The 25,901-nt window shown below is 57.4% G+C and overlaps 1 protein-coding gene across 3 annotated transcripts in view; it reads right to left on the bottom strand.

Annotated features, from left to right (window-relative positions):
* The window catches only part of RASAL3 (RAS protein activator like 3), a 56,642-nt gene that overhangs the window by 5,160 nt on the left and 25,581 nt on the right, over positions 1-25,901 (bottom strand). For all 3 annotated transcript variants that reach the window (XM_065576325.1, XM_065576326.1, XM_065576327.1), the window contains 10 exons: positions 19,412-19,509; positions 18,893-18,981; positions 17,951-18,083; positions 17,486-17,584; positions 16,187-16,732; positions 15,240-15,384; positions 14,049-14,193; positions 11,430-11,666; positions 9,380-9,581; positions 4,868-4,968 (listed from right to left, as the gene is read on the bottom strand). In XM_065576325.1, the coding sequence (XP_065432397.1) occupies positions 4,868-4,968; positions 9,380-9,581; positions 11,430-11,666; positions 14,049-14,193; positions 15,240-15,384; positions 16,187-16,732; positions 17,486-17,584; positions 17,951-18,083; positions 18,893-18,981; positions 19,412-19,509 (1,795 nt within the window). The remainder of the gene's footprint in view (positions 1-4,867; positions 4,969-9,379; positions 9,582-11,429; positions 11,667-14,048; positions 14,194-15,239; positions 15,385-16,186; positions 16,733-17,485; positions 17,585-17,950; positions 18,084-18,892; positions 18,982-19,411; positions 19,510-25,901) is intronic.

Here is a 25,901-nt window from a genome sequence, read left to right as displayed (position 1 = left end):
GACCCTAGAATCGGAACTATCCCCTGAACCTCAATCCAAAGCGAAACCATTCCCTGAACTGGAACCTAGAACCAGAATCATCCCTGAACCAGACCCTAGAATCGGAACTATCCCCTGAACCTCAATCCAAAGCGAAACCATTCCCTGAACTGGAACCTAGAACCAGAATCATCCCTGAACCAGAACCGGAAACATCCCCCAAACCGAACTATCCCCTGAACCCCAAACCGAACCAGAACCGCAATCCTCCCCTGAACCAAAACCAGCAACCACACCCAAACTGAACTGGAGTCATCACCAGAACCAGAACCATTACCCAAATTGAACCAGAACCATCCCGTGAACCCAGCCTGAATCAGAACCAAACTGCCAGCTACAGTCACTCCAAATTCAAACCCAGCCTGTCACCAGCCCTTCAAGCAAACCCTTGGACTGGAGCCATCACCTGAATCTCCAACCCAACCCATTGTCTGAGGCCTTGGCTACACTTGCGAGTTGCAGCGCTGTAAAGCTGCCCCCAGCGCTGTAACTCACTCCCCGTCCACACTGGCAAGGCATTTGCAGCGCTGTATCTCCGTGGCTGCAGCGCTGCATGTACTCCACCTCTCCGAGAGGAATAGCGAGTATTGCGCTGCCGCTGCAGCGCCAGTGTGGCCGCCCAATGCGCTGTGAATGGCCTCCAGAATTATTCGGCAGTATCCCACAATGCCTGTTCTAGCCACTCTGGTCATCAGTTCAAACTCTACTGCCCTGGCCTCAGGTAACCAACCATGTGACCCACCCTTTACATTCCCCGGGAATAGTAAAAATCCCCTTCCTGTTTGCTCAGCCCAGAGTGGCGTGCAGTGCTATCAGCGAATCTTTCCAGGTGACCATGTCTCCACGCGCCAAGCGAGCCCCAGCATGGAGCAATGGCGAGGTGCTGGACCTCATCAGTGTTTGGGGGGAGGAAGCTGTCCAGTCCCAGCTGCGCTCCAGCCGTAGGAATTACGATACCTTCGGGAAGGTATCAAAGGACATGATGGAAAGGGGCCATGACCGGGACGCCCTGCAGTGCAGTATTAAAGTGAAGGAGCTGCGGAGTGCCTACCGCAAAGCTCGCGACGCAAACGGCCGCTCAGGTGCTCCCCCCCGCGACCTGCCGATTCTACAAGGAGCTGGATGCGATACTTGGGGTTAACCCCACCTCCACTCCGAGCACCACCATGGACACTTCAGAGCCGGTGGGGGGGGGGGGGGAAGAGGAGGAGGAGGAGGAAAACGGGAGTGATGGTGGTGGGCCGGATGGAAACATCCCGGAATCCCTGGAGCCATGCAGCCAGGAGCTCTTCTCGAGCCAGGAGGAAGGTAGCCAGTCGCAGCGGCCGGTACTTGGTGGAGGACAAACAGAAGAGCAGGTTCCCGGTAAGTGGTTTGTTTTGTTTTTTCGGGAAGGAATTTTTTCGGTGCGGGCTCTTTGGGAGAGGAGGGTTAGGCATGCATGCCTAGATGCGGAATAGTGCATTGATGTGGTTTATCACATCGCGGTAATCGGCCTTGGTAATCTCCTCGAATGTCTCATCCAGAACGTGTGCAATGCGCTTGTCCAGGTTCATCGGGAGAGCCACCGTGGTCCTTGTCCCAGCCAGGCTAACTTGTCCGCGCCACTGTGCCGCGAGGGGCGGGGGGACCATTGCTGCACACAGGCAAGCTGCATATGGGCCAGGGCGGAAGCCACATTGCAGTAGAAGACCCTCCCTTGCTTCCCAGGTCACCCTCAGCAGCGAGATATCGTCCAGGACAAACTCCTGTGGAAAATGTTGGGACAGTGTTCAGTGTAGGTGCCCCCTGAAGCTGTTGGCTCTCCCCAAGGCACAGAAACCCAGAGGACAGTGCAGCCCTGAAACAATCAGTCCCCCTTACTCACCATTTTGAGGCTCCCGTGGGTTGTGTGTGCTCTGTTTCGAACAGGAAAATTATGCTATTGTGTAGACCCTGTGTGTTTTCTACTCCCTAAGTGCGGGGGGAATCATTACTCTGGTATAAACAATGCTGCCTCTGTTAAATGTTGCATTTTGCATATACAGCTGCATCAACCTTGAGACCTCAGCCGTCCCTCTTATCGCCTGCTCAGAGACTGCAAAGACTCAGGAAGAGACCGTGAAAAAGCAAAGAAGACATGCTGCAAGAAGTGATGCGGCAATCTATTAAAGAGAACGAGAAGGCACAGAACTGGCGGGAGAGAGAAAGCAGGATCCACCAGGAAAACGCCGCGCACCGGCGGCAAAGCACCACGCACCGGCAGCAAAGCACTGATAGGCTCATCAGCATCCTGGAGCGCCAAGCAGATGCTATCCAGGAGCTGGTAGCCATGCAGAAAGAGAAGCAGTACCGCAAACGCAAACACCACCCCCCCTACAGCCCTTGTCCCAAAACTCTTTCTGTTGTGCCCCACTGTCTCCTCCAACCCACTTTCCCCAACTTCCGTGTTCTTCACGCCACCCGCTGCCTCCAACACCAGTATCTTCGCCATCCAGCCCTGAAAACCACGACCCTTACCCTCTGCACTCAACCCCCATCACCATGCAGTATAGCTGCCCTGAAGTGCAGCACTCACTGCACAGCACACCAGACAGGACATACACGAATCTGTGATTGTTCTGTTCCCCACTCCACCCCCTTGTTTCTTTTCAATAAATAATTTTTTTTTCTTTTCAATAAATGGACTCTTTGGCTTTGAAAACATTCTTTATTATTGCATAAAGTAAAAGACTCCTTAGCCCAGGAAATAAACAGGCACTGCAAGTCTGCTTAGCAAACACTGATTCCTAAAGATTGGAACTACTGCACTTCACTCCTGTGAAGGGCACCAGATATCACTGCTGGTTTTCAGCCTCAAATTGCTCCCTCAAGGCATCCCTAATCCTTGCAGCCCCGCGCTGGGCCCCTGTAATAGCCCTGCTCTCTGGCTGTGCAAATTCAGCCTCCAGGTGTTGAACCTCGGAGGTCCATGCCTGAGTGAAGCTTTCACCCTTCCCTTCACAAATATTATGGAGGGCACAGCACGCGGATATAACCGCGGGGATGCTGTTTTCATTCAAGTCCAGCTTCCCATACAGAGATCGCCAGCGGCCCTTTAAATGGCCAAAAGCACACTCCACAGTCATTCAGCACCGGCTCAGCCTGTAGTTGAACCGTTCCTTGCTGCTGTCAAGGCTCCCTGTGTAGGGTTTCATGAGTCACGGCATTAACGGGTAAGCGGGATCTCCAAGGATCAAATGGGCATTTCAACTTCCCCTACCGTGATCTTCCGCTCGGGGAAAAAAGTCCTGGCCTGCATCTTCCTGAACAGCCAAGTGTTCCAAAAGATGCGTGCGTCATGCACCTTTCCAGGCCAGCCTGTGTTAATGTCAATGAAACGCCCACGGTGATCCACAAGCGCCTGGAGAACCATAGAGAAATACCCCTTCCGATTAACGTACTCAGATCCTAGGTGGGGGGCTGCCAGAATAGGAATGTGCATCCCATCTATCGCCCCTCCAGAGTTAGGGAGCCCCATCTGTGCAAAGCCATCCACTATTTCCTGCACGTTACCCAGAGTCACGGTTCTTCTGAGTAGGATGTGATTAATGGCCTTGCAAACTTGCATCAACACGATTCCAACGGTCGACTTTCCCACTTCAAACTGGTTTGCGACCGACCGGTAGCTGTCTGGAGTTGCCAGCTTCCAGATTGCAATAGCCACCCACTTCTCCACTGGCAGGGCAGCTCTCAATCTCGTGTCCTTGCGCCGCAGGGTGGGGGCAAGCTCCTCACACAGTCCCATGAAAGTGTTTTTTCTCATCCGAAAGTTCTGCAGCCACTGCTCGTCATCCCAGACTTCCATGACGATGTGATCCCACCACTCGGTGCTTGTTTCCCGAGCCCAAAAGCAGCGTTCCACAGTGCTGAGCATGTCCGTGAATGCCACAAGCAATTTCGTGTCGTACGCGTTACGCAGCTCGATAGCATCGTCGGACTCCTCACTCTCACTCTCACTGTCACTTTGGATCTTAAGGAATAGTTTGACAGCCAAACGTGACGTGCTGGCAAGATAAGTCAGCATACGCCTCAGCAGTTCGGACTCCATTTCCCAGAAACCGTTGAAAGATGGCGCCAAAGGTGGATGGAAACAAAGGGATTTCTGGGATGCAAAGCGATGCATCACGGGGCGTTGGGACAGGGCCCAGAATGCCCCGCACCCACGCCCCCTTCCCACAACCCACGGCGCCAGAATAGGAAGAGGTGCTCTGTGGGATAGCTGCCCATAATGCACCGCTCCCAACAGCGCTGCAATTGCTGCAAATGTGGCCACGACAGTGCGCTGGGCAGCTGTCAGTTTGAACAGACTGCAGCGCATTCCCTACTCAGCTGCACGAAGTCAGGTTTAACTCACAGCGCTGTACATCTGCAAGTGTAGCCAAGGCCTTAGTCTCCGCTCCCTGCTGTCCCTCTTCCCCGTCCACCTGGCCCAGGAACCCAAAGCCACAGCCCAGCTTTGGTCCTGAGACTCCAGACCCAAACCCTCTCCAGGCCCACACCTGAGCTGCCTCCTAACCCCCCACATAAGCTCAAACCCTCCCCCGAGCCTTATGATGGCCAGGCCCCACCCCCACGAGCACCATCACTTGTCTGAGCCCCACTGGCGGGATCAGGCCAGTCTGGAGCACATCTTGCGGGGAGTGGATTTCCCAAGACTCATCTCCCAACATCACCACACAGTGCTAAGCTCTTCTGGCAACTCCAACAGCCCTGTCCTGCTCCTGCTGCTGTCAATGACAGAACCCCCCAGGCCCATGGAGTCCTGCACTGCATGGATCACCGCTCCTGGGGAGGGAAGAGGAGGTACCTGTCCATGCCGGGGCCAAGTCTGATGGAGACAGGCACTGGTGTCCCCTCTTTGATGGCATTGAGGATGGTCGGCAGGGGCTCTAACTGCTCCCTCGTTCGCTGCCGGGAAACACAAAGGGAGAAGATTCACCGCTGTGGGTTTGCCAATAGCGGTGTCCCTCAGTCTCCTGTGAGACAAACCCAGCTTGGCCATGCCAGCTCTGTTGGAAGAGCTTTGCGCAACGCAGCTCTGACTGGCACGGCCAGGGGCAGCAGTAACAGATGCTTATCTCCCTGTCTGGTCGCACGTGTCTGGCGTATTGTCTGCTTCCCAGTGGAGGTCTAGTTGCACGCTTAACTGGATGATAATCAAGATTGCAAAATCAAGGTGAGAGGAAAGCCATAGAAGACTCAATCAGCAAGGCTGCTCTGTTTAGGAATAAGGATGAAGGACGGCTCTGCTGTATCTAGGGGTACCAAAAGATGCCCTGGATTCTTCACTGAGCTGGCAATGTGGTTTGCTTCATGAAAAAAGGTCATAACCTGAGTGGCTGTGAAGCTCTAGTGAGCAATGTTATCCGAAATTGGGCCAGCTAGTAAAGCTTAGGGAGGACTAATGACCCAAGGGAGTTTGGTAGAAAGCAGCACGTTTATTATATTGATAGCTAAGCTCAAAAGAAGAGGGGAGAGGGTGTCCCACTCACACTCGCATACTCATGCTCCCAGGACAGGCTCAGCACTGGAGATGTCAGGATCCTTTAAGGTAAGTGTCCCACAGCACAGCGATGGATGGTGTGATGAAGGTATGTCTTCCCGAGGCACGATGGAATGCAATGCATGAACCACTGGCCAGGCAGTCTGGGCAAAGGGCCTTCACGGGAGGTACAAGCTTGTGAGTGCACCGCCGAGCACATGGCCCCTTCCCCTTTTAAGGACCTGCTCCTCATGGCCTGCGACTAGAGATGACTTAGCCACATCTGGTTGGTCACACTCCACCTTGGGCAGTGTCCATGCAGTGGGGGTGTGAGTGCTGCCTAATCGGAGTCCCAGACACCTTGTCTAACTGGGAGCTCTTCGGATCTTCCAGCTGTTTAAGCAGCCCATTCATCCCACAAGCATTCCAGGAGGGAGGGGTGGGGGAAAGCCACTTCACAGGTAGATATTCAAAGAGGGAGAGGAGACCAGGTGGAGGGGGGGAAGTGTAACAGATCTTTTGAGCCTACAGGTTATACATAGCATACAGATCACTGCTGCTCCTACAACAAGCAATACTTGATTAGCCAGGAGAGTAGCTTGCTAACCAAGTCCGGGTTCTAGAATGTGTTATGATTTTCTTTGATATGAAGCCATTAGTTTCCAATCCTTTTCCTCGCTAATACTCAAATCTCTGCTTTGTTAAGTAAACCTATTGTGGATTTCACTCTAGTCATATCTGTGCTGTGTGTTAAACAGAGCACTGATCTCAGTTGGGACTGGTAAGCAGGGGTGGATTGTTCCCTTGGAAGCAGTGAATCTGAATACTGCGGTGTCCAGTGGACCAGGGGCTGGACACTCCAGGGACACACTCAGGGGCCTTGGGGCCTGGGGTGTGCCAATTGCTAACTGGCAGAGAGAGCAGGGCCTGCAGAGGCCTAGAGGGCAGTGCTTGTGTTGCCTGTGGCTGATGGAGTCGGGGAGCTGAACCCGGCAAGATACCACCCAACCCTGGTTACCAGTGGAAAGTGTCACGGGGCAATGCCCAGCTGGGTCGGCTCAGCACAGCTCCCATCAGCACATCCAAGGGGCGATGCCCAGCTGGGTCCAGCTCAGCATGGTTCCAACTGGAACAGCCACAGAGAGACAGTTCCCAGCTCAGACCAACCCAGCGTGGCCCATGCAGGTCCTACGGTCTCCGCTGATGGAGATGCTCGAGGATGCTAGCAGGTTCCAGACATACACAGCAACACCGGTCGCTGGCTGTGGGGCCCTGCAGTGGATAAGCCCTTTCTACCTTCTGGCCACAAGGGGGCAGATGTGCTCTGTCAATGCACTTCAATCCCATCATGGGCGCCATTTCAGATTTTGGTAGGGGTGGGGGGCCAACTTTAACCGTGATTCCAAAGGTTACTTTGGCACCTGAAAACTTTCTTATTTTTTTGCAGATAATAACTTAGATACAGTGCTCCTCTCAGATAATAATTTCTAATTCCTATAAAAAGAAAGAAAATTAAATAAATATTAGACCCATTCAGCTCTAATACTTGTTCTGACATCTTGTGTCAATTCACTTAAGGGACACTAGTTAGCTTTAAAAATTAATGTATATTCTTACTTTGTTACTAATCTTGAATACAACAATTGAAACAATTGTAGAAAAACCTAGATGACTTTCTATCACTTTCTTGTAGTTCATCAAGCTTGGAATAGATCATTTAACTTTTGGAAACATCCTATTAGGGCAAGGTCCCGTGAGATTATATTGCACCTGCCTGGGGCTGTAGGGGTGTTACCCCACTACAAATGATAGACTAGAAAATGACTTTAAACAGGAGTGAGTGAAACTGACACTTTCAAGTCACTTTCATAGTATTGCCAACCCCAAATGTTCAAAAATCAAGAATCAGGCTCACCAAAAATCATGAGATTGGCTTTAAAATAATGAGATTATGTAAAAATAATAGATTTTGAGTTCTTTTTATTTACATTCTGCTTTTTGAGCCTTTAGGGTGCACTGGGGTCACATTTTGAAGCTTTCTCCACAGCCACAAGGGCTAGAAACTTCATTTTTCTTTAAGAATGAAGGCTGAACTCATCACACATCACTTGACTCCAGGAGCTGGGGTTTTAAGGAAAACAATAATTATCATGAGACTCAGGACAAAATCATGAGAGTTGGCAACGCTGCTTTCACTTCTGTTTAAAAGCTAGTAACTTTCCAGAAGGCCCCTAAACACTACAGTGATTGAGTTGCAGTTTTCACAGGAGAATATTTTAAACCAAACACCAAGAAAATTCAACATTTTAAAGTTGGGGGGGAAATTGAGACTTCTGAGGGATATCCGGGCCACTGCAGGTAGGAAAGGAAAATAAACAGACACAGGAGCTCTGGGCAGCTTTTCTTCTTGAAAAAAAGTTGGAGGGTCAAATCTTCTAGTCCTTAATCAAGTAAAACTTCTATTGCCATCAGCACCTCCACTCATAGATATAAACATCACAGTGACCATGTGATAACATGTGGGGTCAATAATTCTTACTTAAATATCTGAGCCATCTTATCCAGAGTTACACAGCTTATATGCACTGGCTCAGGGACTACATTTTCTGGCATATTCTGACCAGTCCTGAGCACCCAGATGGTGCCGAGTGAATAACACAACTCATGACAATAATAATCGACTTTATGGACTCTGTGGATCAATTTCTGTCCTTAGTTCTGGAATTGGCCTGAATACAGCTGAACCCCTACGAACTTGATGTATAATCACATCTGATGCTCATACGACACTTTCTCATTCCTTCCTTTTGTCAAACTCAGAACAAAAAATGGCACCACAAATGGTTTTCAGTTAAAATCTAAAATTGCACAGCAGGCACCGCTGTACAACCCAGCCTGGGGCAGAACCTGCCACCCCTTGGCCATTAAATGATCTCCTCTCATTCGACTCTCATTCTCTTTCTTTCTTCATCCTTCCTGACCTCTGTGCTGCTTTTGATACTGTCAGCCATGACATTGTTCCCAATCATCTGGGAACGTGCGCTGGAGTCTCAGTGAACTGGCTTTCTTGGTTTTGCTCCCATCTATCAAAGGCCTCTTTTTTGCAGCATGGAGCAGAGAGAAAGGCTGGTCCAACGGATAGGGAGCTAGCCCTGAGAAACCTGCGTTCTACTCCCCACTCCCCTCCCCAATGGACGTCCTGTATGACGTTTTGTGTCATAATAAGGTTTTTTAGGCACCCAAAGATGCAGGCGCTTTTGAAAATCCCACTAGGTGCCTAAATACATATAAAAAACCGGCTGTTAGTGTCTCTGTGCCTCAGTGCCCCATCTGTACCATGAGGATAACAGCACTGCTCTACTTCCCCAAGGGGCTCTGATGTGAGGCGCGCAGATACTACAGTGATGGGGCCACATAAGTACCAGAGGTAGAGTGGGAACTTCTCTATACCATTGCTAGCCCTTTCCTGGGTTTTGGCCCCTTCTTTTCACTTATGCCCCTTACATCTTCCTCTTTTCTGAATGTAACCTTGGCTCAGAAGGCTTGGCTCTATCCTCCCCCCTCCCCCCATTTTGTTCATCTAATGACTTCCAGATCCTTCATTTAATTACCTGCCTCTGTCTGTAAACAAAACACTGACTCCCTGCCCCAGGGACACAAGCTGGGAGAAGCACCTCTCTGCAGAACTCACATTTTACACGAATGCTGAGCAGTTAAGAGCTCCGCCTGGGAGCCCCCCTCCTGTATGAAACTGGGGGGGGGGGCAGGGGGAACGGACAGCCCCCACTCTGCCCTACCTAACTGGCTCTTTTGCACTCCACCCCCAGCCCGCAGTACCTGGTCCAGGCCGGTGAATATGTCGCAGAGCAGCGAATGCAGGGTGGAGAGCTCCAGCGCCAAGTCCACATAGCCGTCGTAAGCCACCAGGTGGGCACTGCTGTCAGGGTTGGCCACGCTCTGCAGGAACAACTTCATGCGGCTCCAGTTGTGCTCCAGGAATTCGTTCATGAACCCCATGTACGCCTCCTTCTCACCGAACCTGCGGGAGCCACAATGTCACGTGGGTGTCACGCACACGGCATGGGCATGCACATAGCGCGGACGCCATGCACACGGCATGGGCATCACGCACACAGCACAGGCGTCACACATGGCGCGGGCGTCACGCACACGGTGGTACTGCACAGGCGTCACGCATACGGCATGGATGTCACGCACACGGTGGTGCTGTGTGGGCGTCATGCACACAACACGGGCATCACACACACGCAGCTGGTGCGGGGGTTGTGACTTGCATTGCTGGAGACGTGAATGCCGCAGCCTTATGCTGCCCTCTCCTGGAGGGGGAACCACAGATTCAGGTAATCACACTGCTCAAGTGCCCCTGTGCATGGGGGCATCACAGCCACGTCTCCCTGCCTTCTGCCCGGGGTCTCTGCCTGGCTGCTGGGTGAATGGTCCACACAAACCATAGGAGAAAGTGAGAAGCTGACTCTGCAAGGGAAACTGAGCCCACCCCACCCACATGCTGCTAAAGTGAGGGGCACTGTAGTGCCTGGCTAGCGCTTGGGCTCTCAGGGCTACTGGGAACCATAGCCAAGAAGCTGCTGGTAGCTGAAGGAGGCCCTTTGGTTTGTGCACTAGCCTATGAGTCAGGAGACCTGGGATCAAGCCCCTGGTCTGACACAGACTCATTGTGTGTCCAAGTCACTCTGTGCCTCAGGTCCCCTCAGCCCCATGGGGACAGTAGCCCTGTCCCAGGGCGATGAGGGAGGAGAAGGGTGCTGGTGATTGTGAGGTACTCAGGTACTATGATAATGGGCGGCAAATGAGTGTGAGGGGGAAGCCTGGGGGGTTACACAGCACTGGCCTTTTGAATTGCTCTGGAGCGCACATGCATTTCAAGATGACCTACCTGGGGTTCCTGCGTGGCCTTTGCTAGTTGAGGAGGCTGGAAGCGTTTTTCCTGCTTCTTTTAATAATGTGACTTTGGGCCCCTGGCAAATAACCAGATCCTGGCACCATGGGCCCCAGGGCCAGAGCCCAGCATCACAACTCCAAGGCCTGAGTAATGGAGATGGGGACTGGGTGTTGTTCAGGCTCTTAAAGCTCTTTGGGGCTTGGTTACAGCTCTTCAACTTGGGCCAGAGCTCAGAGTGACCTGGATTCAGCTCCTGCCTGCTGGGAACCTCCCAGCCCACGTATCTATCAGGCCGAGCACCAAGCCAGGGCTAGGACCCAGCTGGGACCACCCCACATTTCTACAGGAACTCCCCAAAGTTTCTTCATCCCCTTTCCTCGCCAGGGTCCCTCAAAACGCTAGTAGGAAGGGGAAGACCCAGGCAGACTGAAGTAAGGGACTCAGAGTGACACTGGACATAGCCTGGCTCGCTCGCCCAGAGCTGGGTCCACACCACAGGGGCCAGAGCTGTGTGCAAGATACAGACAGGATTGCCCCACAGAGGGGCAGAGCCCTGGGCAGAGCCAAGCCGTGATACAGACGTGATCACCCCACAGAGGGGCAGGGCCCTGGGCAGAGCTGAGCCGTGATACAGACAGGATTGCCCCACAGAGGGGCAGGGCCATGGGCAGAACCGAGCTCTGATCCAGATGGGATCTCCCCGCAGAGGGGCAGGGCCCTGGGCAGAACCGAGCCGTGATACAGACAGGATTGCCCCACAGAGGGGCAGGGCCGTGGGCAGAACCGAGCTCTGATCCAGATGGGATCTCCCCGCAGAGGGGCAGGGCCCTGGGCAGAACCGAGCCGTGATACAGACAGGATTGCCCCGCAGAGGGGCAGGGCCATGGGCAGAACCGAGCTCTGATCCAGATGGGATCTCCCCGCAGAGGGGCAGGGCCCTGGGCAGAGGCAAGCCATGATACATACGTAGCAAAATTGGCCAGGTTCTGGATGACTTTTGCCACCAGGGTGAGGGTGCGGGAGGTGGCATCATCTGGGTACTCCTGGGTGAGGCCAAACAGGCTGGGGGACATGATGGCCGGGCACAGGAAGCGCAGGAAGAGTGAGGCTGAGATGAGTCGCTGCCCAATGTCCTCCTTGTCCCGCTCCAGGCACTCCCCCTGCCACGCTGCAAAGATCTCGCTGAGCTCCGCTGGGAAGGCGCTGAGGAGACAGGCACAGACGGTGAGGGGGAGGGGGACAGTGCCAGCTAAACACCAGCATCTCTCAGACAATCCCTGACAGCCAATGGGACCAGAGGTCCTTGCAGTGCCTCCCTGAGAAACAGCCTGGGGAAGAAGGGGTTAACCTCCCCATGTCCGGAGGGGCCAGAACTGCCCCTGGGGTCCCAGAGTCGGGCCTCACCCCAATGTTCTGCTCATGCTCCCATGTCCCTTGTTTCCCCTGAGGTCAGGCCTGGCTTCCCATTACTGTGTTGGCCCAGCTCCCACCCAGATTCGGGGTGATGGGAGCATAGTGGGTGATCCTCCAGACCCCCCCCCCTCTAACTCTAGGGCCGTGGCTCCCAGCACAGACTGTCCAGTAGTGGCTCCCTCCCCTCAGTGCTGCCCCGGGAAACACAGGCTCCCTGCAAATGGGCAGCCCTGAGGGAGGCCGGTTGGGGTTCTGCTGCCTCTGCAATGGCCTCAACTGGGGAGAAACAGGCCCCATGGCCACCCACCAGGAGACCCCACAGTGCCCACAGGAGCTGAGGAGGGGGAAATCCTTCCTGTGGCCAGCCCAGCCACTGGGGTCAGGGAAGGAGAGACCTTAGTTCAGCAGGAGTTTTGGGGAACCCACGGTGGGGGCTTGGGACCCTAACAACCCCTTAGTGTCAACTGGCAAAGGGTTCCCTGGTCTGTAACAGCAATGCCTACCAGGCCTGACAAACTCACTGCACCTAACACATTGCTGTCATAGTATTTATCTGCAGAGAGTGTTGTGTGGAGTGTCAAATGAAAGCTTATTGCACACTGGACATTGTAAGCACTGTGCGATGAACGTACAGTCGGCACGTAAGAAGTTATGTGTATCTACTATAATATGTTCTAAACTATGGAACTAGGCAGAGCTGACAAACAAGTTTTCTTCCAGACACAGTATATTTCTTCTCCTACCCCTGACGTAGATGATGCACTGTAAAGCCAACACAATGGGGACCCCATTTACGTGTAAAAGTCAACACAGAAAACAGGTTGACAGGGGGCTATGCAACAAACGGGAGTGTGGGAGCACTCCCTGGGATCAGCACCCCAGGAAGGGAACCACACGGGTCAGCCTGGCTTCGGGGGACAAAACAGTGAGTTTGGGGAAAGCTAAAGAGAAGCAAAAGGACATTTGAGCGTCCATTTGCTAGGGAAAGCCCTTGAAGGGGGTGGGGAGTCATGAAACCCTGGATCTTGGTTGTGGCTGAAAACTAGCAGCTCTGTCAAAGGCTGTATCCATGGGAGAGAATCTACTCTATTAAACTGGAAAGGCCACCATGAGTGAGTGTGGGCCTGGGATTGTGGTTCATGTTTTGTTTTATCTGTGTACCCAGTTCTGCCTCCAATATTCTTACGACTCATCCGAGTCTTTGAATCTTTGTAAGTAAACGTATTCTTGTTTTATCATAAACATACCTCAGTGCTATGGTATTAGGCAGTGCGAATTCTCAGCTGAACCAAACCAGCTGGTGTGTGCACTGTTCCCTTTGGGGGACAGTGAGCCTAGTAACGCCAACGAGTGCCCAGTAACAGGGGCTGGATATTACAGGGCTACGCTCTTCAAAGAGAGCTCGGGGATGGAGAGCACTGACTGTTAACCTACAAGCACAGTAGGACTAGCAAAGTCCTGAGAAGAGGGCGTGAGCAGCTGGAAGGCTGGTGGTGCCAGGGAGCTGACTTCCAGCTACCACAAGAAAGACTCCTTCATACTGGAGGCAACAGGGCGGCAAGAAAGCATCACAGGGCTGCTTGGACTTGTCCATGTGGGAGGACACCGAGTCTCTGCTTACCATAGGCGCCAACTTTCTCCAGCGCCGGTGGGTGTCCATGCCCCCCCCACCCCGGCCCCGGCCCTGTCCCCGCCCCGACTCCACCCTTTCCCTGCCCCTATTGGATCCTTTCCCCAAATCCCCGCTCCGGCCCCGCCTCTTCCCCCGGCACGCCGCATTCCCTCTCCTCCCCCCTCCCTCCCTGCCCCGCGAATCAGCTGTTTCACGGCGCAAGGGCTGGGAGGGAGGGGGGAGAAGGACGTGGCGGCGTGCGTTTGCAGAGGAGGTGGAGGCGGAGGTAAGCTGGAGCAGGGGGGGCGGGGCAGGGAGCTACCGGTGGGTGCTGAGCACCCACCAATTCTTTTCTGTGGGTGCTCCAGCCCCGGAGCACCCATGGAGTCGGCGCCTATGCTGCTTACCCCTTTCCTCCCCCGCCCCCAGGCAAGCCCAGCCCTGCATTGCCCCCCAGGCAAGCCTGGCCCTGCTTTCGCCCCTCCCTCCCTGCAAGCCAAGTCCCATCCCTTCTCCCTCAGGTAAGCCCAGCCCCCCGTCCCCCAAGGGTTCTCCCTCACTCGCAGGAGTTGATGATTCTCTGGAAGACCTCCTCACACGCCTGCCGCAGGTTGTTCTGGTTGTCAGACAGGTCATTGGCTGCACACTTGCTGGGGTCAACTTCACAGCTATCCTCCGACTCGTACAACTGGGCAATAGCCTCCCCTGCAACACACATGGAAGAGCCCAGACTGACACGGAGCCTGGGCGGGGTCCAGAGATGAGGTGCCAGGGCTGCGGCCGGACAGGACACAACGGGCATAGTACAATCAAGCTGGCCATTTGGAGACGCCCAAAGAATGTGCCCACTTGTGTGTGAGTATATGAGACTGTGCATGCACGTGTGTGTACATACATGTACAAGTGGGCTCATGTGTGCATGTGTATATGTACAAGTATGTGTTTGCACAAGTGCATGTGTATGTGCGTGTGTTTGTACAAGTGTGTGTGCGTGCAAGTATGTGCATGAGTGGTGTCTATACACATACAAGAGTGCTCATGTGTGTATGCACACATGTACAAGTGTGCATGTGTGGATGTGTACAAGGGTGTGCGTGTATGCACATGTACCTGGGTGTACATGCACGAGTGTGTACGTGTGTTAACAGCTGCACTCTACTGCTGCCTGCTGCTAGGTGAGGTCTGGCTAAGAATGGCATTGGTTGCCCCTGCCCCATCTTGGGCACTGCGTGGCCAGAACCAGGACTCTCTGATCAGAGCTGAAAGGCCAACGCTCAGCCTGATGCAAATGCACTTGGCTATGGGGGCTGAGGGAGCAGGACGGGGACATTGCTGGCAGAAAGGAGAAAGCAAAGTGCTGCAAGGAACAGGCCCTGGAGGCCCATCTTGCTCCAAAGCCAGCATCCTCTCTCTGCACCCCCCCCTGCAATGTGTATTGCCCCCCTGGGGCATTAGCCTGCCACTACAAACTCACCAGTGCATTAACTGGCCCATTACACCCCACCACGTGTTAGCTAACTGACCTATTACACACACAAACACACCCACCCACCCCGTGGGCTAGCCACCAACCCATTTCCCCCCCAGTCCATTAGCCAAATGACCCATCTCTCTCTCTCTCTCTCTCACTCACACACACACACACACACACACACACACACACACACACGTGCGTTAGCCCATCAGCCCATAGGTCACTCACCACCAACTGTTACCATCCCCCCCCAGTGCGTTTGCTGGCTGGCCCGTACCCAGTGTGTCCAACAGGTACTGCCCCCCGACCAGCTTCATGTATTCGTCGATGGCCTTGGTTGCCAGTGTGTTCTCGCGGAAGATCAGTGCCTCTCTGTCGTCGAAGCGGTCCAGCTCCGCCACCCCCAGGTCGATGAGAAATGCCTATGGGGCCAGAGGGGGTGGGGTCACTGGGATCCAGACTTTCCACCCCCGGTCCCCATCCCTGGGCCCACGCAGCCCCATCCCTGCAGCACACACCCAGCCCAGGGTGCTGCAGCACCGCCAGGCTGGGTTTGGCTGTGGGGTGAGGGAGGGGGGGGCTGCTAATGACCATTTGCCCCTCCAGGCCCTGAGGAAAGCAGCCGCGGGCTGCGCAGCTGGGGAAGGACCCTAACTACCCTCTCCCAGGGACCTGTGAGCGACTCACCGCCCAGCACATGCCCCATCACAGTGCCACCCCCAGCCCCCTCCCCTCCCCCGGCCAGGCAGGACAGCCCTTCCTCTCCGGGCTGAGCCCCCCAGTTATACCCCAGAAGGTGATGCTGGGCAGCCCACCACCCACATCCTGGGGCAGCAGGGGGCCCGATTGGAATACTCGGCAGCGGTCCGGGGCTTCGGCAGCACTTCGGCGGCGGGGGGTCCGCTCCGGGTTTTTCGCGGCCCCGAAGGCCCCCCCCGCCGCCGAAATGCCGCCGAAGACCCCCAGAGCGGGGCCCCCTTAGGCGCGGGCGTGGGGCCTGATTCTGGGGAATCAGGTGAATCGGCTTAAAGCCGGCCCTGCCCCCCCAGAGCCCTGCAGAACAGCTCCCTGCCCCCTGCAGCGGGTCGTGCCTCGGCTCCTGCCCCTAGCAGCACAGCAGGGCTCTCTCCCACATGGGGGCCGCGGAGCCGGCCCTACCTCAGGCTCTCCTGTACAGTTCAGATGTCCTGGGACTGAGAGCGCCCCCTGGTGGCTCAGCCATACCTTAGCTTTGCCCGTGCTCTGCAGCACATGCACCAGGGCGCTGGCAAGTTCTTCTTTGTGGCGCACAGCAATAGCAGGCTCCAGCCCGGCACACAGCTCTCGGTAGTGGAAGGTGATATACTCGGCGAACTCCTTGTAGCTCACGATGGGCAGCACCTGGATCTCCTGGTAGCGTCCACGCAGCCGCAGAGAAGGTGCCCGGCTGGGGGCAGCTCCACACAGAGGGTACCATTTCTCCAAGGGCTGGCGCGAGGTGGCCAGCTCCCCCAGTGGGATGGTCACGGTGCCCAGGGGGCTGGCCTCCCGCCGCCGCCCCTCTTCCTCCCGCAGCACGCTGATGTGCAGCTCCCGTGCTGCAGGCAGCGTGGCCAGCTCGAAGAGCTCGCCCCAGAAGAGGGCCCCGTCCGCACCCGCTGACTTGGCCGTAGTGCGGGCGTACAGGGCGCCATCCAGGTGCAGCTGGCAGAAGTAGCGCTTCTTGGGGGGCAGGTCTCGGGCCTCGTACACCCAGAGGCTAAGGGTGTTCTCCACACGCTCGCAGTTGTCCTGGGGGAACGACACAGCATGAGGGGTGTGGACACGCCTCGGCAATACAAGCCAAGGGAGACCCCCCCTGCTCACATGGAGGGGGAGCAGCTCGTGGGGAGGGAGAAAGCCGGGGTGCTGTGGGGCAGGGCAAGGGTGGGGGGGCGCTGAGGGGCCAGGTGATGTGAAGGGCAACTGGCAGAGGGTGAATTCCTTGTGCCCGGTGCAAATGGGAGTGGCTGCACTCCCCCGCCCCAGCTGGTGAGTCGGGGGGGGGGGGGACAGCCATTCCCCAGCTGACGTATCGGGGTGGGGGGGAACACAGCTACTTCCCAGCTCGCATGTTGGGGGGTGTAGATGGTATTTCAAGGACTGGGGGACATAGCCGTTCCACAACTGGCATTTCAGGAGGGCGCAGCTGCTCCCTAGCTGACATTGCAGGGAGGATAGCCATTCCCCAGCTGGCATTGCGGGGGGACATAGCCTTTCCCCAGCTAGTGTTTGGGGGGGGGCGCAGCCACTCCCCAGCTGACATTGGGGGGATAGCTGCTCCGCAACTGCCATTTTGGGGGGCATAGCCACTCCCCTGCTGGCATTTCGGGGGGGGGCGCAGCTGCTCCCCAGCTGACATTGCGGGGGGGATAGCCATTCCCCAGCTGGCATTTCGGGGGGACATAGCTGTTCCCCAGCTAGTGTTTGGGGGGGCGCAGCTGCTCCCCAGCTGACATGGGGGGGGATAACTGCTCTGCAGCTGGTGTGTTGGGGCCATCTCACCTTGTTGGGCTGCACGGTTCTGCGTAAGTTCTCAATCCACCGGTCCCGCTCAGCCACCGATGTGCAGCCGAAACAGCGGCTCCCCTCAGCATTGATTATCTGCGGGGTGAGGGGGAGGTCGTCAGTGGGGGGAGCACAGCTGCAGTAAAGCCGAGGGGACCTGGTGCGGGGTCATGCTGGGTCAGTGGCCAGCCTTGCCATGGGGGGAGGAGGGGACGAGAATCTGCTCGGGCTTGTCCTGTGCTTCCAGGACAGGGCTGGTGCTCCTGGGTTGGGGCGGGTGCCTTGGAGCTAGGACCTGTCCTGCTCCATGGGTGACCCCCATTCAATCCTTGCCCTTGGTGCCCCAGGGCAACAATGCGCTCTGGCCCTGGAGGGGCTGGTCGCTTGCACGGGGAGGCGCCCTGGGAGCATGGGGGAGGCCGGGAGACCCACCCCGAGTCCCTGGCCCAGCAGCACCGTTACCTGGAAGCAGAACTTCTCTCCCAGAATGCTGCTGTGCAGCGGGCGGATCACTACGTCCTCGCCACTCAGATCCAGCTCAGCTGCACTTGGTGCAGGCAGCAGGGACTCACGGGAGCCATGCCGGCTCGGCAGCCTGGGGGGGGGAGAATGCGCCGGTCACGTCCCGCCCAGCCCCCCTGCCGGTCCCAACCCAGTCTCTGCCCACAGCAAGGGGGCCGAGTCCAGAGCCTCTCCTGGAGCGGTGATCAGCCTTTGCCCACACCCGCCCCCTCCCCGCTGGCGATACCAGCTTCCTGGTGCACAGAGCACTGGGGCGGCCTAGGGGCAGGGGGGTTCTGCTGCACAGGATCCTTCGGCACCACTGTACCCAGCTCCTCACTGTGGGGAGTTATTCCACCCATCTGCCCAGGCCCCAGCCTCTGGGGGGCACACACTTGCAGCAGGGCCCCTGGGGGACACGGGGATGGCCTGCTCTAGGCCTAGGAAGGGAGGAGGCTGCAGGGTGGGGGCACTTCCCAGGGGCATCCACACTTTCAGTCCTGTCTGGGGGGCAGGGCCGATGCAACCCATTAGGCGACCTAGGCAGTCGCCTAGGGCACTACTATTTGGGGGCAGCGACCGCAGCGGTATTTCGGCGGCGGGACCTTCCGCCTAGGGTGGCAGAAAAGCTGGCGACGCTCCTGCTGGGGGGGAACCCCCAGCACCCTGCTCGCTGGGGGCTGCTGTTCTACTGAACCCTATACAGGTTGTTACATTGCCCTCACAAGTAGGGCATCTGATCATCCCCACTGGTCCCCTTGGAGGGGTGCCCACGGGCTTTGCTCAGAGGAGGCACGGTCCCCAAACTCCCCAGATCCTAGGGCCCTCCCCACAGCCTTGGCCGAGCAGGGGAAGATGGGGCTGAGGCTTCTTGCTCTCATGCCAGGGGCAGCGGTGGTGTACCTGTCGCCGTCCGTAAGGGGCGCTGTTGTGGAGTCGGGCTTGGATGCAGTCCGGCCCTTCCGTTCTCTTAGCCTCTTCCATATCAGCCCCTAGGATGAGGAATAGCCAACAGTAACAAGGCTCTCGTGCCACTCAGCCAGCGCTGAAACATAGCCACCTCGGGAGGGGGGGAGGGGAGAAGAGCTACCCCGATAGCTAGGGAAGGGGACCGGACAAGGGCTGTGAGCCCAGGACAATGCTGGGGGGCCAGAGAGGCAGGAAGGAGTCAACCAGACCAGCTGGGCACCTGGTAGTCTGCATGGCCGCTGGGCTCAAGGTGGAGGTCTCTGTGTGCTCCTACATAGCCCTATGGGCATGTGTGAGCGTCCTTGAGTGTCCCCAGGGAGATGTGGGATCTGTGTCCCTCTCTGGAGTTATGTCCCTGGGGTGTGACACCTGGGGCCTGTCCCCTCTCCCATTCCCAGCTCCCCGGGTCAGGGCAAAATTCTAGTCCTAGCTCAGCAGCTGGGATTTTCTTACCTTCACGTTACTGAACTGGGAGCTGGTTGACACGTCGTTCTCAGGGCCTCTTCCCGGGGCCCGGGGGCTGGGCGAGCTCTTCCCCTCGGAGGAGAGATCTACAAGAATCAGCCACACTCAGCAAGAGATCCCAGCCCTCCGGGGGGTCAGCTCGGGGAGGGGACTGGAGAAGGGCTGTGAGCCCAGTGTGACGTTGCAGTCTATATGGTTTTATAAAAATATGCTAATGAGTGAATATAATGTAACTGGAATATGCTTCATGCAAAAGGTCTCTTGTAAGGTATCATTACAAAGCTTATAATCATTGAGTGTGGTCATCTTATTTGTATAAATGTACCACTCTTGTATCTGAAACTAGAAATATGAAATATCACTCTGAGGGCCTATTGTAATTATGTAAAGTGGGGGCCATTAATGGTGGTTTGGAATCTTGATGACTCCCATTAACCAGGACAATTGTCTTCAGCTGGCTAAAGAGAGAGCCTCTCCACCCCCCTCTGCTAGCACCCCAGGATACCTGGGAGAAAACTGGAACAAAGGGCAGTGACTGCAAGGGGTGTGAGTGATGGCTGGACCCAGGCTAAAAGGAGATTAGTCTGTAAAATGGAGCATTCTGGAACTGGTGAGGATCTTATCTGTATTCAGTTTGATTAGACATGGATTTGTGCATTTTATTTTATTTTGCTTGGTGACTTACTTTGTTCTGTCTGTTACTACTTGGAACCACTTAAATCCTACTTTCTATATTTAATAAAATCACTTTTTACTTATTAATTAACTCAGAGTATGTATTAATACCTGGGGGAGCAAACAACTGTGCATCTCTATCAGTGTTATAGAGGGTGAACAATTTATGAGTTTACCCTGTATAAGCTTTATACAGGATAAAACGGATTTATTTGGGTTTAGACCCCACTGGGAGTTGGGCATCTGAGTGTTAAAACAGGAACACTTCTGTTAGCTGCTTTCAGGTAAACCTGAAGCTTTTGGGGCAAGTAATTCAGACCCTGGGTCTTTGTTGGAGCAGATGGGAGTGTCTGGTTCAGCAGGACAGGGTGCTGGGGTCCCGAGCTGGCAGGGAAGGCAGGAGTAGAGGTAGTCTTGGCACATAGGGTGGCAGCTCCCAAGGGGGTTTCTGTGATCCAACCCGTCACACCCAGGACACTGCTGGGGGGTCAGAGAGGCAGAAGGGCGTCAACCGAACCAGCTGGGTACCTGGGAGAGGGGCCCTGGGAGCCTGAATGGCCACTGGGCCTGGGAATGTCACTGCGCAGGACTCCCCCCAGCTCTTCCGGTGCCCCTCTGTCCTGGTCCGCAGTCCCCTGGTATCCCAGCTGTGGGCTCTCCCCACAGCTCAGCCAGTGCCCCTCAATCCCAACCCACAGCCCCTGCCATCCCAGCTGAGGGCTTCCCCTGCAGCTCTGCTAATGCCCCTTGGGCCCAACGCATAGCCCCCTGCTATCCCAGCCCTGCCCCCTCCCCCCAGCTCTTCTTGTGCCCCTCAGTCCTGAGCTCTCAATTGTCATGCTGGATCAGAGAGGATGGAATTCTCCCACCACTGACCCTGGCCAGCACCAGATGTTCCCAAGGAAGGTACAGAGCTCCCCTTCGTGGCCAACTCTGGACTAACCGGCCTGTAGGGGGCATTTGTCCCTCGCCAGCCCTTACGGGGCAGCTCAGGGGACCAAGGCAGGAGGGTTTGATCTCTTCTGCCTTTCTCAGTGACTGTTCTGGCTCTGAGCTTCTCCTGGCCCCTGCTCCACTCACCACCCTCCCCAGCAGCCTCCGCATCCATCACCCCTGGCCCGCACCGCTCCCCTCTCATGCAGAATTGATTCCCAGGGTCCCTGGAGCTGCCCGTGCGATGCTGGGACTAAGAAGACTAATGCCAGTGTCTAGACAGAGCAGTCAAGGAGCAGCAGGCCAGGAACCGGACCCAATCTCCAGTGATGGGCTCCCCAGTGCCAGATCCAGCAGTAAGACTCCCTGCTGCTCCTCGATAGCTCTGTCTATAGCAGGGGTGGGCAAACTTTTGGGCCTGAGGGCCACACCAGGGAATAGAAATTGCATGGCGGGCCATGAATGCTCACAAAATTGGAGTTGGGGTGCAAGAGGGGGTGAAAACTCTAGTTGGGGGTGCAGGCTCTGGGGTGGAGCTGGGGATGAGGAGTTTGGGGTGTAGGAGGGTGCTCCGGGCTGGGATCAAGGGGTTTGGAGAGTGGGAGGAGGATGAGGGCTGGGGCAGGGGATTGGGGCATGGGGAGAGGCTCAGGGGTGCAGGCTCCGAGCGGCGCTTGCCACTGCTTCCAGGAGCTGCTTGAGGTATGTCCCTTCTCTGACTCCTACACACGGAGCGGCCCCCGACTCTGCTAGCACCGGAGCAGGACCATGCGGCTGCTTCCGGGAGCCGCTTGGTACGGCCCCCGACCCTGCGCCCTGGAGCGGGGCCATGCCACAGCTTCCGGGAGCCGAGTGGTGTGGCCCCCGACCTGACGCCCCGTCCGGAGCGCCGGAGCGGGGCAAGTCCCATACTCTGCTCCCCAACAGGAGCGGGCCATAGTTTGTCCACCCCTGGTCTATACCCTGGCATTAGCCCTCTCAGTCCCAGTATCGCACGGGCAGCTCCTGGGTGTTCGTGACCCCCTAAGTCCCTTCCAGTTGCTGCTCTCCAGGATGCAGCCCACCCCACCCCAGCAATGGGACCTGTATCCCCCTAGGGGACGTGCAGTTCCTGCCCTGGGGACATGGTGAGGCCCTGGCTATGCAGGGGAGAGCAGGGGATTCCTTGTTTGTTTTTTTGCTGGCGGGAGTCTCCCAGGCGAGGGGAGTCTGGAGGATCCTGAGGGGCAGATTGTGGGGCTGCCATTTAGGAGTAGGGCAGGGGTCTCAAACTCAAACAACCACGAGGGCCACATGAGGACTAGTACATTGGCCCAAGGGCCGCATTACTGACACTTCCCCCCGCCACCCTCGGCCCCGCCCCCACTCCACCCCTTCCATGAGGCCCCTTCCCTGCTCCCATTCCAACCCATTCCCCGAAATCCCCACCCCAACTCTGCCCCCTCCCTGCCCCCATGGGGAGCAGGAGAGGTGTGGGATGTGGTGGGGGCTCAGGGCAGGGAGTTGGGGTGTGGGGTGCAGGAGGGGTGAGGGGTGCAGCAGGGGGTCAGGGTCCAGGGTGCGGCAGGGGGCTCAGGGCACGGGGTTGGAGTGCAGGAGGGGTGTGGGGTGCAGCAGGGGGCTTAGGGTAGGGGGTTGGGCTGCAGGAGGGGTGCGGGGTACAGCAGGGGGTTGGGGTGCAGGAGGCGTGTGGGGTGCGGCAGGGGGCTCAGGGCAGGGGGTTGGGGTGCAGGAGGGGTGCGGGGTGTGGCAGGGGGCTCAGGGTAGGGGGTTCGGCTGCAGGAGAGGTCGACCCGGCGCCGCCCCGGGAAGGGGCCGGACCCTGGGGGAAGGGGGGCACAGGGGTCTGTGTGTTGCTGTTGCTTCAGGCACCGCCCCCAGCAGCTCCCATTAGCCGGGAATAGGGAACCAAGGCCAATGGGAGCTGCTGGAGGTGCTGTCTGAAGCAAGAACAACACACAGCCCCTGTGCCCCCCGTTTCCCACGTTCTGGCTGCTTCCCAGTGCGCGTAAGGCCGGAGCCGCTCTAGGTAAACTCTGGGGGAGGGTGGGCGGGCTGCGAGGAGCTTGCGGGCCGCAGAAAATAACCCAGCGGGCCGCGTGTTTGAGACCCCTGGCGTAGGGTGACCAGATGTCCCGATTTTTGGGTCTTTTTCTTATAGGCTCCTATTACCCCCCCCCACATCCCCATCCCAATTTTTCACATTTGCTGTCTGGTCACCCTAGGCGTGTCTGATCCAGGGCTGGAGCCTCCCAGGGGGGGCAGAGATGGGGTTACCGCTCCCCCTGGAGGGGATCAAGCCCCCACCAGTCCCAGTTCCTGCCCCCCCCATCAGTCGAGCTGCTCTGGGAGGAAGTGGGAGGTGCAGAGCCAGCCGCAGGGACAGGAAGAGGCTCGGCACAGAGCACCAGCCCCTGAGTGCTCAGAAAGTGTCACCTGGGGCTCAGCCACCCTCTGAAGATGGCCCCATCCCAGATCTGGATGTCCCTGGGGGGAGCAGAGGGAGAGCAGGCACTGGGGGCAGGGCTGAGGAGGGGATCGGACCCCTGGAATGGGGAGGGTGTGATGGGGGAAGAGGAACCCAGGGAGGGGGGAAGGCAGAGTGTGGGGAAGTTAACCACCGGGGAGAGCTGGGCAAGGCAACGAGTGGGAGAGCTGACCCCCAGGGGTGGGGGGTTGGGCAGGGCAGGGTGGAGGTTGTTATAAAGGGCAGGGTGTGCGGGAGCTGACCCCCTGGGGCAGGGCTGGGCTGGGCAGGGCAGGGGGTGGGGGAGCTGACCCCACTGGGGGCTGGAGAGGGCAGGGTGTGGGGGGTGTTGGGCAGGGTGTGGGGGAGCTGACCCCCTGGGGCAGGGCTTGGCAGGACAAGGAGTAGGGGAGCTGACCCCCAGGGGTGGGAGGTTGGGCAGGACAGGGGTTGGGGGAGCTGACCCCCTGGGGGGGTTAGGCAGGACAGGGGGCAGGGGTGCTGACCCCACTGGGGGCTGGGCAGGGCAGGGTGTGGGGGAGCTGGCACCCAATAGGCAAGACAGGACGGTGGGGGGAGCAGATGATACCCAGCCCCTCCTCAGAGCAAGGGATGGGGGTTCTTAAAGGGTCAGCACCAAATTTAAAAGTCATCTGAGTTACCAGCACTTGGTAGGACCCTGGGGACAATCATGTGTCCCATTCTGTCACGCAGCTCCTTTGGACAGCAGTGCTATCTACTGGTGGGTGGTGGTGTCACTGCCCAGCTCTCAGGTACTAGCCCTGTACTGCGATACCTGGGCTGTGTGTGCTCCAGGGAAGGGGGTTCACACAGGCACTAACTCAGAGGTGGGCAAACTACAGCCCGCGGACCATATCTGGCCACGGGACTGTCCTGCCCGGCCCTTGAGCTCCAGGCCAGGGAGGCTAGCCCCCGGCCCGTTCCTTGCTGTCCCCCTTCCCCGCAGCCTCAGCTCACCGTGCCACCAGCGCTTTGGGCGGCGGGGCTGCGAGCTCCTGCCAGCCTGCACAGCTGCGAGAGCCACCAGCCTGCCCCGGTGCTCTAGACTGCAGGACGGTGTGGCTGGCTCTGACCGGGCGGCCCGGCTGACAGTCCTGCTGCTGTGAATGGCCTGGTAAGGGGGTGGGCAGCAGGGGGGTTGGATAAGGGGCAGGGGATCCTGGGGGGCATTCAGAAGACAGGGAGCAGGTTGGATCGGTGTGGGAGTCCCGGGGGGGGCCTGTCAGGGGGCGGGGGTGTGGATAGGGGTTGGGGCAGTCAGGGGACAGGGAGCAGTGGGGGTTAGATGGGGGTGGGCTACTGGGGGGGGCGGTTAGGGGCGGGGGATTCCGGGAGGGGGCGGTCAGGGGACAGGGAGCAGGGGGGGTTGGATGGCTCGGGGGGAGTTCTGAGGGGGCAGGAAGTGGGAAGGGGCGGATGGGGGCGGGGACCAGGCTGTTTGGGGAGGCACAGCCTTCCCTACCTAGCCCTCCATACAGTTTCAGAACCCCGATGTGGCCCTCAGGCCAAAAAGTTTGCCCACCCCTGCATTAACTGCTGGATTTGGGGTTCGTTCCCAGAGCACAGTAGGGGTGAGATGAGACCCAGCCACATCTGGCAGGTGCCCAAAGCTTGGTGCCATCGCAGACAGTGGGGAAACAGGGAGGGTCAAGTGATTTTCCGAGGGTCCCCCAGAAAGTCTGGCCAAGCCAGGGATAAAACCCAGCTGGCTGAGGGCTTCTCGCCGCCCCCTAGCCCACTCTGTCCCCTGGCCGGACCCCTATGCACCTCCGGCTCCAGGCAGTCTCTGCTTCCCACCACCTGTGGGGCCGCACCTGTCTCCCCGGAGCTGAGCTGCCCGAGACTAGTGCGGAAGCCTGGCCAGTCTCAGCCAGGTGCAGGCGGGGGGAACAGTGTGGGGGGCTTGGCTGGGCCCCTCCAGGCAAGTGCGTCTTGAGGGAGCCTGGTGACTGCAGCCGGGAGGCAGGGCATGCGGGAGTGGGTCTCTGGGATGTGGGCGGAATGGGCTGTGAGGGGACAGGGAAAATGTGTGTTGGGGCACTGGGGAGTGGGGGTTCTGTGGGGAGTGCTGGGCAGTTGTGGTGGGGCTGTGGGCAGGGGGGTGCTGTGCATTTGTGGGGTGAGGGGGCACTGGGCATAGTGGGTCCAGGGGGATTCTGGCCATAGGGAGTCGGGGGGGGGCAGTGTTGGGCGGGGAGAGCTGTGTAGCACGGCTTGGGCCCGTCCCTGAGGGGCAGGGGCACGCTGGCAGCACACAGCTGAGTGGGCCACTGTGCATCTGGCAACTGCCAGTTTGTAAATAGTGGCCTCGCACTGGGCTGGGCGGTGCGGGGCCACCCCTGCCATGCCATGCCCCATTGCCTCTGGCTGTCCCCTTGCTCT

This window comes from Chrysemys picta, chromosome 22 (assembly GCF_011386835.1).
Source record: "Chrysemys picta bellii isolate R12L10 chromosome 22, ASM1138683v2, whole genome shotgun sequence".
Lineage (NCBI taxonomy): Eukaryota > Metazoa > Chordata > Testudines > Emydidae > Chrysemys > Chrysemys picta.
Note: the sequence above shows the minus strand (reverse complement) of the source record. Positions and strands in the feature narration are given on the sequence as shown.